General features: G+C 39.3%; 1 protein-coding gene across 1 annotated transcript; it reads right to left on the reverse strand.

The window, feature by feature from the left end:
* Nucleotides 1–4293: 4293 nt before the first annotated feature.
* On the reverse strand, nucleotides 4294–7109 carry tmem82 (transmembrane protein 82). Its single transcript, XM_044352190.1, has 6 exons — nucleotides 6764–7109; nucleotides 6585–6657; nucleotides 6205–6406; nucleotides 5600–6014; nucleotides 5130–5317; nucleotides 4294–4491 (listed from the first exon to the last, which is right to left on the reverse strand). The coding sequence occupies exons 1-6, from the start codon at nucleotides 6855–6857 to the stop codon at nucleotides 4411–4413; spliced, it is 1053 nt and encodes a 350-aa protein (XP_044208125.1). The 5' UTR covers nucleotides 6858–7109; the 3' UTR covers nucleotides 4294–4410.
* Nucleotides 7110–12981: the final 5872 nt, after the last annotated feature.

The raw sequence follows: 12981 nt of genomic DNA on the forward strand, positions 1-12981 counted from the left end.
GGCGTGGCTTTGTGTGTGAACTTCTTTTTTTTTTTTTCACCCGATGAGATAGTCTCCGCCCATGCGCATGCGTGAGAAAACCCCTGGTTGAATGTTGGTGCTTTGACATCTGAGAGGCTTTGACACACTGGAGGATCCCATCAGTGTCAGTTGGGTATAGCAAAGTGAGGCACTCATACAGTAAAGCTAAATTAGCCAAAGTCTGATATTTTTAGAATGCTTTGTTATTATAATAGGATCCATTTGATTTTTATCAATGATAAGCTATTAAACACCACCCCTAAATGATTCAGTCAGCCTCAGGCCCACATTTTTAAAAAGTAACAGAGTGAGCATTAAGAATTTACGCCTTTAGACTGTTTGTTGAGATACTGTATGTCAATCATTTATCACTCCCACTAAATGCAAATAATTACAAGGTGTATTTGGGATGCGCTCCAGCCACCTGTGAACCTGAACAAAATAAATGGTTTGGAAAATGGATGGATTGATGTGTAATTGCCGATGACCAATAAGTCACCAGTTATTTGTTTCTAGAGATTAGGTCAACATGTTACAGTAGCAATATTAGAAGGAGGGAACTGGTTATACATAAGGGTATGGGTGAGTCGACCTGCCTCTCAATTTACACTCAGTCTGACGTGTTAAAGATTTTGACACATATAGTGAAAACTTAAGCCTGCAGGAAACAGGAAGCTAAGCGCCCGTTGTTGACAACTCTGAAAGTTAATGATCAGGGTGTTTGAGTCTGTGACAACCTTCAGCAAAGCAATATGAGGTGACTTAAGTTAACATCTGCATCGGCCCCATTAGAGATCAGTCTCCTTATTATTGTTATATGTATGTATTGTTAACAGATTAACTCCCTCAGCAGCTTCATGACTGTAAATACTAATAACAGAATCAGCAACAGTCTAGCCTCTATTTCTAAGAGATTTTTCATCATTAATTGTATTTTAAGACTCATAGACTGAACAGGAAAATATATATAAACGGATGTTGAATTAAAGCAAAAGCCTGTAGAAACGTAAATACAGATGTTTCCATACAGGAGAGCTGAGTGAATGGTTTGATGTGTATGACAATGATATGAATCATGTGCTGTGGCCTTTACAGACACCATATCTCAACCTAGTTCAACACCTGTGAGCAATGTTGGAGCAAAGTGATGGACAGCACTCTCCTCCATCATCAACAAAACACCAAAAGAGGGAAAATGTTTTGGAAGATTGGAGTTCATCCCTTCAGTAGGTTTAAAAAAAAAAACAAAAAAACTTGGAGAATCTATGCCAAGGAGCGCTGAAGCTGTTTGTCCTTAAGTTGGTCACCTGTCTGCATAGTTACAGCAGCTCACAAGTGCATCATGTCAGGCCTAGTTTTGGGGAATTGCAGAAAATCATATAATTTGTGACGTTTGTATCACCAAAGTGGATCCATCCATTAAGCACAGGATTGCTGCACTAAACATATTAGTAAAAGGAAGAAAGAAAGAATAAATACTTTCAATTAGTCTGTGTCAGACATCCCATTTAAAGGGAAATTCTCAGAAAGTAAGCTTTGGCAGAAACCGTGTGATTGATGTGTTGTTGACTCTAGGATAAAAATCAAATCGTGCAAATCCATTTTATGTGTCAGTGAGTCAATATGATATATTCAGAAGAAGAAACACCATTCACTCACACAGGAAAAGAAGAAATCCTGGTATACTTTAGCGGTGCGTTGACAGATAAGTTAAGATCACAGATGAAACAAATATCACTAAAATGACAGGATCATGCATTAGAAGGTTTGACTGACTGACACGATGAGACACTAAAAATATACAAACCCAGCTCCTGTCAGTTTAACACATGACTGACTAGACACAATGCAACAGACATGGCACAACAAAAATTGTTCAAAAAAACTCTTCACTTCATCACACTAAGGTTTATAATTTGTTTACTCAAATTTTATATTGTGTATTAACAACAGACTGTTGTCTGCTTATTGCTGTATGCCCTCTGCCCGAAATGAAGCTTCAACTAATTCATTTAGTTTCACATGAGTCATTTCTACAGACAGGCAATAAAGTGGAGAACTTTGGCCTGGTCTGAGCTCTGTTTTAAGCTAATAAGTAACATGAGCAATCAGGCCCATGTCCAAAGGTCTAAAAGATCAGTAGGTAGTGATAAGGACTGGTGATGAGTAAATAAAAACTGCAAGTTCTTTTTTTAATTCTTTAAAATGTTGTTTGTTAGTTAAATGTTTTTTTTAATGATACTTTCTTGATGTTTAGTTTACTAAAAATATGTCCTAAGCCTAATTAGGGGGTCAACCTCTGTAAAGTTTGGGTTCTTTTAGGCTCATTTTGCATGCTGGAGCTGAACGTGATCTTAGTTGTAAAATAACAGACCAGTTAAACACTAACTGACAACACTGTGAATGAAAGTTTGGTATAAAACACAGCCCTGCTACTACACCATTCTGCTTTTGTTGCTATATTAAGCGTGTCTATCAAGACAGAATTGCGCATGCGTCAAAATGCGGTAACAGGGGACACGCAAGACGGCTGTGCGCATGCGTCCTGCGTGCCTATCAGCTGAGAACAGAAAAGTCTGGAAGTCTCCAGAGGAGGTGACAGTAAAGCGCTCAGGCAGTCAGTTCAATGGGCATTTTCACCATATTCGGGTGCTCATGGAGAACATCCTCCCTGTGTCTACTGAATCCGTCCTGATGTGGGAACCTTATTCAATTAAAAATCTAATAAACCTATGGGAGTACAATTTCCTATTTTGGTGGATCGACAAGACACCAAAACTAAATTTCCTCTTCAGTGATTCTCAGACCTGGATTATCCTGGAAACTGGACCGTCAGCCTCACGTAGCCCACTGTCATTTCACACGCCTTTTTTTGACACGGAATGACGGGACTGATGTACAAAAAAGCCCTCTAAAGGAATATACTTCTGTCAGTCCACAGCTGTCAATAAAGACACCTCTAATGGGCAAATATCGGCGCCAAAGTGTGGATTTAATTTGATGTGGGTGTTAGAGAACTTCTAAATTGTCACAAGTAGGCAGGTTTTAACGTTAGGGAAGGTTTTTGAGACAATGAAGCAAAGTTTATTAATGTAAAGTAGGTTACAGTAACAATATCTCTCATAACAGCCTCTGCGGTGTTATAAAGCGAATTTAGTGCCAGCAAACTATATAAGTCCGTTAATGCGGGTCATTCTGTACTTCCTAAAAGATGTTTTTGTCAGTATGAAGTAGTGAAGGTCAGAGTTAAACAGCCTTTTCTTTGTCTAACGCCATTTTGTGTGACTTTACAGAACTGTCGTCAGCCATTTTGCCTTTTCTTTTCCAAGCAGACTGGAGAGACACGACAAAAGCAGCCCATAAATTGTGTGGAAATAAGTGAAATGACAACATAATTTGCTGGAAATTGTTACCCACCGCCAGAGCTGTTTGGGATGGAGTTAATGTCCGCGTTTGTAATTAACGTTTGCAGTCATCAATTACTGCAGAGCAGATGAAAATTACGAGCTGTGCCCATTTTGACAAACTTGATCCGCATTCAATCCATTTATGTGCTAATTTGTCTAAAAACTACGATGTGAGCGGTGTGCGATAGTCTTATAAAATATGCACCCCTCTGAATAATAAGCATGTGTAATGTAAATTATGTAATGTATAATATGTTCTTTTGGTCAAATAGCTTTGTGGGTTTATGGTATTTAAAGTTTGAAAGATAATGGTTCTTCCATTGTTGAAAGAAAAGGGAAATAAAATGCAGTCTATAGAGTTTTTGTCCTACTTAAATCACACCAATTAGTGAATATAATTAGAACTAGCTAATTGCTTTCAGCTAGGCTTGATTATAGCAACAATACTCATATAAACCTCGTTTATTTTGACCCTTATGTATCAGCAGGCTGTGGAAAGGGTTACAAAGCTATTTCAGGCTCTGGGGCTGCACTGAAATACAGTTAAATCTCTTAATGGAGGAAATTTGGAACAGTGAATCTTCCCAGAAAAACGCCTGTCAAAATCTCTCTAAGATTAAAGTGCTGAATTAATCCAAGAGGTCACACACAGACACTCCAAATAGCATCCACTATCCAACACAGACGCAATGGTTGCTGGATTGAATAACCTTTTTCTGTAAATAAATAGAATGTCAGTAATGTTTTGGTTTGTCTTTATGAAATATTAAATTGTGGTTGAAGAGCTGAAAACTGTCTTTTTTTTTTCCAAGGCTGAATTTCCAAATCACTGTTAGTCATATTATGCTTTGTGGATTATTTATTGAAAAAATATTACATTCTAAATACAAAAGCATAAACTGTTTATGAAGCCCTAATAGGACTTTACACTAAATACTCCCATTAAAAACAAGTGCCACTAGATTTTAACATCACTAAGTGACTAACTCTGATGCTCCTTCTCTTGTGCTCGTGGTCTTCGTCGATGTTCTCTTTTTACGTTGTCTGTATAATCCTCTTCATCCTGTATGCACACAAAAAAAACAAGACAGATGAATTGCATGACATAACTGTTAACTGATGCCAGCTGTATAACCGAGCTGCTGGTCAGGAGGAGCGTAGAGCACAGGCAGTCAGGATATCTACTGACTCTGTGTCTACGTGGTAATATCACAATCATCAATATTTATCAGACAATACGTTATATTTATACCAACAATATTATATTGAAAATTTGCTGTAGTTTTAATTTGGCTATGATGCATGACTTTAAGATAAATCTCATTTAAATTAATTTTATCTGCATTTTTATTTGCATTAAATTTGACTCAACCCTCTTTTTGAATAACTGAAATGCACCTATTTATCAGCACTGCATTGTGTGTGTGTGTGTGTGTGTGTGTGTGTGTGTGTGTGTGTGTTTAACTCTGAACTATTTAATCAGGCTAGTTCAGTGAAAGGAAAAGTTGGCAAAGAATACTTTGACCTGAATCTGTCTTGGGGGTCTTAAACCTTCTCCACCTGGGATACAAGTTTGAGAAGTTCAGTCTCATCTTGGGACCCAGTCTAATGAACACATTGATATTCTGCCCCAGTTTTTGTGTCCCAATGGACAGAAAGTGCTTTCGGCCCTGTGTGCTGCTTCCAGGGAGACTCACTGACCCGTGAGGATGATGCATCCAGTAGATCCTTAGTGGGGATTAGACAGCTGGCCTCACCCAGGAAACACATTAGGATGTGAAACACGTCGCTCCAGCGTCCAACAGTCAGCATCAGGACCATCAAACCCCCGAGACGAACCACCACTGTGTTCAGGACAGCCTGGCTGCTGGGCAGACGGTGCTGCTCCTCTGCAGAAATAAGATGCAGCATTGCAGGGAAATATTCAGTTAAAATGTTTATAATGACAGAGCTGTACAGTTGTTAAAATATCATGAGGCTCAAATTGATGATGGATGCGTAAGTGGTCAGACAAAAACAAACTGATGAATAATTTACAACTGTTTTCCTCTGTCCAGATAGAGGTCGATACTATCACACTGTTAAAGGCTGGGGCATTATTGAAGGTCCTGTCCAGATTGATCAGTGTCCAATATGCATTGCACCGTAATTTCTTGCGTCAGTTTCCTCACCCTGCATGTGCACCACTAACAGTGTGTAGCAGATAGTCAGTGGTGTCCAAAACCTGAGGGCTTCTGTTGCAGAAAGGAAGTGTTGATTGATGATTGATACAGCAGCTATCACAGCCACAGAGAAGGTAATGAACAGGGTTCTGCACAGCATGGGCAGCAGGCAGCGGCCTGATGTGAGGAGGCTGATGCAGATGCCGCAGTATCGCTGTGAGCTGTGGAGTTTATACAGAGCCATGACATGGTGCAGCAGGCGTGTGGCCTGCTGAGCCAGGAACCAGCTGAGTGCTGCTGCCAGGAGCAGGCACAGCCAACGCTGGGATGCACCCTCGTGGAGAAAGTGCAAACTGCAGCTTAGGGCGCAGCCCAGAGAGAACTGGCTTTGCACTAACAGCTGCTGCAGAAATCTTCCAGACTCCTGGTGAATAGAGAAGCGTAGAAACAGAGCTGATAGGCTGATCAAAACTGATGACGGGCTGTTCGTTATAATCAATTCCATGAGTCATCATGACGGTAAAAAACAGAAAGGAAAGAAAAATGAAAAGTCGCTGCAACATGAGATGGAAATCAGGTGATACAGTGAAGATTTAGGAATATTTTTATCATACTTGGCTTCTTACTGGTCCAGCTGTTATCCATCCAGAGGCAGCTCGAAGACTAAATTCTAGCACCACCAGAGAGGCCACACGGGAACCCACTACAGCCAGCATCCCAGTCACAAAGAAAAACTGCAGCATCGCAGCAAATCCTCTCTTAGTTCCCCTTTGATGACTGGATGTCCTCTGGCTTGATTCATCTTTATCACTCCAGCTGTTAGATGTAGAAAGAAAAAAAACAAGTAACCAATGAATGTTAACTGTTTGGGTCTGAACCAGCACTGAAACATGAATATTTTTATGAGGATGATGAAAACCTGAAATCTTGCAAACTGGTTATGTAACTTAACACCAAGTTGATGCTCACATGTAACAAAAGGTTATTTCCTCACCTTTCCTCCTTTAAAAGCAAATGTACTCTCATCAGGGAGCACAGCACAGAGATCCCACATGCTCCAACCAGTCCTACAGGTCAGGTAGCATTTAATTTGTATCACAACCAAGAAACAGCCTGTAGCAAAATTCAAACTCGCAGTCAACTTCTGAGAAGATGAATGGATGAGAAGCTCACCTTGAAGTAAATGATTCAATGGATTTGTATCCAGAGTCAACCACCCCGGTAGGAAGTAGGAAGTCGGAAGAAACGACGTGATAAAGGATAACATAGCACTACCTTTGACTTTAAAGAAGCAAAATCAATTTGAATGTCACAGCTTTTACAAAAAATGATGAAGGTAAATCTAACTTAAGCCATCACACACCATATTTTGTGGTTATTCCAGATCAGTGAACAATAATGTGGAGTATAGCTCAGCCTTTCCGTTGTTTATTTCTGGTGCCTCAGTGTTGAGCTTTGCTCGTCCAGAAGCCTGTTCCAAAGGTCATGTGAGTGTCAGTGGAGCACAGGCCCGCAGCAGTCTGACTTATAACAAGATAATGGAGGTTGTTGCAACATGGGAGAGACTTTACACTATAAAATGATGGGAAGTGTTAGCTGTGCTCTCTAGTGGTTTAAAAGCTACAATGTGAAAAATGCTCTGACAAGCACTTCCTCATTTCATGGATCTGTTTGAAAAATAACATTTTGCCCAGAGCAATACTTTAAAGTCAAGTCAAGTTTACTTATGTAGCCCAAAATCTCAGAAGGCCTGAGACACACTCATAACTTACACAGGAAATAAAAGAGAGGAACCTTAAGAAAAGCAACATACGAGGGATTCCTCTTTCAGGACAGATTGAAATGCAGGTTTGTACAGAGTAAACAGAAATAGTAGCAGCAGAATTACAATATGGACAAACAGCAGTAGAATATTAAGTAGATAAAAATATCAAGTGTAATTAGTGAAACTGAGGTGTTTCAAGCAAAGAGTAAGTGTTTGGAGTGAAGTGTGGAGAGGAGTGTTTCTGATGGTAAATTTAAATAAAAAGATTCATTTGATGATAAACATAAGGAAACATGGGCTCATATTATTTCAAGGTATAGGGAGTGTATTAGAGAGGTATGAGGGAAAGATGTAGCAGGTGTTCAGTATCATAAGTAAATGTCTGCTCTCCATGAGGGGGCACCATGTACAACATTCATGTTAATGAACTGACAGCCATCACCTCCACACGGTGCTGCAGAAGGGCAGCAAAAACAAGATGAATGCTGGCTACAGTCTTCTTCTGGGCACCGTAGGGCTCATGGGTATCGTGCAGTGTGCAGTCTTCAGTTTTAACCCCTTCTTCTTTCACTGATATGTAACCAGTATAAACTATACTGTATATCTGACAGTTTTCCTGTTTCAAATGTGCTAAATGTGACATTTTAAAGTCAATAAGTCATCACCACATTGGCTTTGAGACATTAGTATTCTCGTCTTGTATAGTTATAACAAAATGAGTGCATAGCTGAGGTTGCTGGATTTCTTTACATCTAAAAAACAGAAGAGGGCGCTGCTATTCCAGATCAAACAGACCATTGTTTGTCCTCTGCAGCAGAGCCTAAACAAAATCTTTGAGCAAATGAGTAATTATTGTATTTAACTAAATCACAGTTTCATCCAGGAAACTGAGTATTATGAAAATCTACAACATGTGAGTAGTTTTGCTTTGCAGCCCCCTATCTGCACAGGATGTGTTGCAACTGGAGTCTAACCAAACAACTCAGAGCTTGAATTGTCCTTTATCACTGAGAAGGCGTCATATAAGCAGGATAAAGAGAAAAGCTGGAGGACAACCAATGGACTTACGACTTACAACCTCATTTAACACATAAACTATGGCCAAGGTCTGACACCAAGCAGGAGGCATTTCAGCCTCAGTTGCAGCTATAAACTCTCAGACATACAGGTGAGTTTCTGAAGCTTTTTTAATCTCATTATTTCAATCATGTGGACTGATTAAACAATGTAAGTACTTGATTGATTATTTATTGATACTTGATCTAATTCAAGTGAATGGGAAAGTGTGTTCAAACTTGTGACTGGTACTGTCATTTATTTGCACAAAATTTATTTCAACACTTCAGACTTCACTTAAAGTGCTTTATCATGCACAGCCATCAGAGGTGCTGATGATTTTCTTTTACAAAATAATCAAACAGCAGTGAGTTATTAATTAAAAGTCTCAAAATTACTAAATATAACGATACCATGTTAATCTCTACATTTTTTGTCATTTTTCGTTGTTGTTAAGATGCGTTATAGTGATTTATGGACACGAGGGTTCTGGCTTTTTTGTTACACACAGACATCCTCACTGAGTCACAGCAGAGTTTATGTGAGCAGGCTGAGCAGTGAGGCAGAGAGTGAACAGTGACTCCAGGCAGCTGAGGAGAGAAACGACTTCCCACATGGATCCCAACAGTGCCGGCAGTGTGCAATATAATCGCTGGAATGAGAACAACATCAACATGAATGTAGAGGCCTCACAGTCCACAATGATGAGGTGAGACAAAGGATCCATCCTTGTGGAGGTTTATCAGAGTTCACTAAGACACTCAAGAGACTATGTGGTGGAACCAGGACATAAAATAATGTTAGACTGACTGTTTAACCTGATTCTTCCTCTCTCTCTGTTGCATTCAGGATGTACAACAGAGTGTGTGTCAGCAACAGTGGAATTATAGTGAAGACAGCAGGAGCTTTGGCTGCACTGGTGTCCATCTACATCTTAGGATACGTGACAGGATACTACGTCCATAGGTGCTGATGACAGAGTCCGGCCAGGAGAGGAAAAAGCTGTGACATTTCAGATAAACCACAAGTTCAAAAAGAGGGTTTTTAAAAATAAAATGGTCAAAAAGAGCACACTGACAATGAAGCATTTTTTACACAACATGGGAGCTGAAACTTATATAAATTAAATCTATATTCTGATTAATATCTGTTGTCTAAATCAAACTACTGAGTTGCAACGTTGCATCAGTGCAGAGCCGACTGAATATCAAAGAGGAGAAGGATCAAATTTTGGAGGGATGAGGATTATACTGGATTTATTTCATATGTTGATTCTGTGATTTATAAACTACAAAATTCTGCTAAAAAATTCTCATGCAAGTGTCCAGACATGTACTGTATATCTGCTATATGAATGTCATTCATTATGTACAGTCTGGTTTAGATAGAGTCAATATGATGACAGTAGCAATAATTATAAAAATATCAAATCAGTCACCACTGTAGATTATCTTTATCTTCTTGAGATTTTCAGCTCTTCATTTGTACTTAAGAAGAGGCTGGAGTTAACTTGATGGACCCATTCTGTGGTCCTCTGATCTATGTAGTGCCTCATCTTCATCATCGTCATCATCATCATCACTGTCCTCCTTCAGATTCTGTTTCAGTATTTAAGTCATCAGAGCAGAAATCTCTTCATGTTGAACCCTGACTGGCATCATCATGCTGGTGACATTATCTCTATGATCATTACTGTCATTAATCTTCTGTCTCTGGCTGAGTGACCAATATATGAAACACACTGTATTTTCTACATATCGATAATTGGATATTGTATCATTTTGTCATGGCTGACTCCTTCCTGTGCTGTGTTATGCTTTAGCACATATGTGTTCCACTTTGTCAGAGATACCTCTTGATTCACTGATAGGCAATAGAGAGATGTTGCCGCAGGCTGCTGCAGTCCTAGTTTGTCTAAACCCATGAGATGCTTTGACCTGGTCAGTGTGAGTCCATGGTCGGCTGATTTTACAGCTGCCTGGAAGTTAATGGATTATTGAACAGGTTTAACATCTTTAACAGCTGATATGTCAGTCTGTCCTTTCAGTAACATTCAGTCTTCATCAATTTGACTGATCCTGCTGATTTTAAACAACAGTGTGTAAACTTTTCAAGGCAGTTTGGGACCTTTTGTCCATCAACTTTCTTTTATATTGTCTGTCTCTACAAAACACCCACTTCTCGCATACACCAACACATCCCTGAGCAGTCACTCGATCTGTTACAGTAGCCTTCACAGTTTACCTGAGAGCCATTCTCAAGTCTGTCATGTCTTTCAATATTAATGCATGGTATTCATCCCACAGCTAAATATCAGTTCCAACTGATCATCTATCCTAAATCCAGTTCATTAAACCCTATAAATTTGGTGATTTCAACACCCAGCTGGTCTGTAAGCCATTTGGGAAAAATAGTTTGCTGCACAGGAAGTGATGAAATGTATTTTTCCAGCTTGTCTGCAGCAACTGTGGCTGAACAAAGAAAACAGCATCACTTACTGTACCAGAATGCCATTCATGTTTGTGTCATTAATATTACATTTGTACATGATGCACCGATAAAAACAACCTGCACTTAACCCTTCTGTTGTCCGCGGGTCAAATTTGGCCTGTTTTCAAATGTTTTTATATCAGAAATATTTCTTTCATCTAATTGCCTGAAAATCACATGGATGGTTCCATACCACACACTTTGCAAGTAAAAGTAATGATGACTACTTTCATTGAATTTTGAGTGTTTTATTAAAATTTATAGCATCTGTGGACTTGGAGTTGCATGGTTGATGGGAAGACAACAGGAGGGTTAAAATGCGTGGTCTTAAGAAGCTTGTGACGCCTTCTAAGGTCTTGTCATGCGTTAACGTGTAAACAGAACCTCTTGGTTATTAACTCCAATAGCCTGCTAAATATTAAAATGTTTTGAGGTATCAAGAGATTTCTCTAAGCATCGAAGTAATTAGTTAGTTAGATGACTGGGAAAAGCTCTGAGCCTGATTTGATTCTTTTATTATTATTATTATTATTATTATTATTATTATTATAGTTCCACAAGAGTCCATCTATGTGTCCTGTCCACACTTACAACTGCAGCAAACAGTTAAATTATGATGACACCTAGAAAATGATTGCCTAAAATAAATATTATGGAAAATACTAGTAACTACTGCAATTAACAGAATTATAAAAATAACACAGCAACTGTGAACATCTTTATATGTTCTCTGACTCTTCAAACCTTGTGCAACCATGCGTTCCTCTAAGTTGAGTTATTGATGCCCACAATGCAGTGGAAGGCTACAAGAAGATAGCAAAGTGTTGTCAGTGCAAAATATAATTAAGAGATGGTCGTTTAGGGGAACTGCAGAGGTCAAGGTGAGATCTGAAAGATCAAGAAAACTGTCGGAGAGAATTGCTCATATGCTGGTCAGAAAGGCAAATCCAAACCCCCATTTGCCTGCAAAAAACCTGCAGGAAGATTTAGCAGACTCAGGAGTTTTGGTGCATCATTATCTGTGCAGCAATGCTTGCACAAACAAGACCTTCATGGAAGAGTCAGTAGAAGAAAACCTCACCTGTATCCTCATCAAAAAATCCAATGTCAGAGGTATACAACAGAACATCTACAGAAGCCTGATGCGTTTTGGAAACACGTGCTGTGGACTGATGAAGTTGAAATAAACTCTTTGGACACAACCAGCAAAGGTATGTTTGAAGAAAAAAAGGAGCAGCATTTAATGAAAAGAACACCTTGTCAGCTGTTAAGCATGGCAGTGGATCTATCATGCTTTGGGCTTGTGTTGCAGCATTGCACGATAAAGGGAAGAATGGATTCCACTTAATACCAGCAAATTCTGAAGGCAAACATCCCACCTCATGTAAAAAGCTGAAGATGAAAAGATGATAGCTTCTACAACAAAACCCTCATTACAAAGATGAAGCATATTTGAGAGTTCAGCGGTGCAAAAATGATAGACATTGGTCTATAGAGAGGTGGAAAAAAGTGATATTGTCAGATGAGTCATCCTTCACCATATTCCCAATGAGTGCATGTGTGGCGTTCACCAAGAGAAAGGTACACATCTGAATGCTTGACCCCTACAGTAAGGGGGTGGCTTTGTTATGCTGTGGGGGGCATTTTACTGGCATGGTTTGGGTCCACTTGTCCCCTCAGAGGGAAGGATCACTGAATGGTTTGATGAGTATGAAAATGATGTGAATCATATGCTATGACCTTCATAGTCACCAGATCTCAACCCAATTAAACACCTATAGGAGATTTTGAACTGACGTGTTAAACAGCGCTCTCCACCACCATCATCAAAACACCAAATGAGGAAATATTTTTTTGGAGAATGGTGTTCATCCCTCCAGAAGAGTTCAGAGACTGTAGAATCAATACAAAGTTGCATTGAAGCTGCTCTGGCAGCATGTGGTGGCCCAACACTTTATGTTGGTTTTTCCTTTAATTTGTCAACTGTCTGTAGAAGCCTTTTGCAAGGAAAAACAGGAGAAAAATCCCAAGTACAAGAATTGAAAGACTTTAAGCTGGCTACAAAAAGCGTTTGCAAGCT

Source organism: Thunnus albacares, chromosome 5 (genome assembly GCF_914725855.1).
Source record: "Thunnus albacares chromosome 5, fThuAlb1.1, whole genome shotgun sequence".
NCBI classification, from domain to species: domain Eukaryota; kingdom Metazoa; phylum Chordata; class Actinopteri; order Scombriformes; family Scombridae; genus Thunnus; species Thunnus albacares.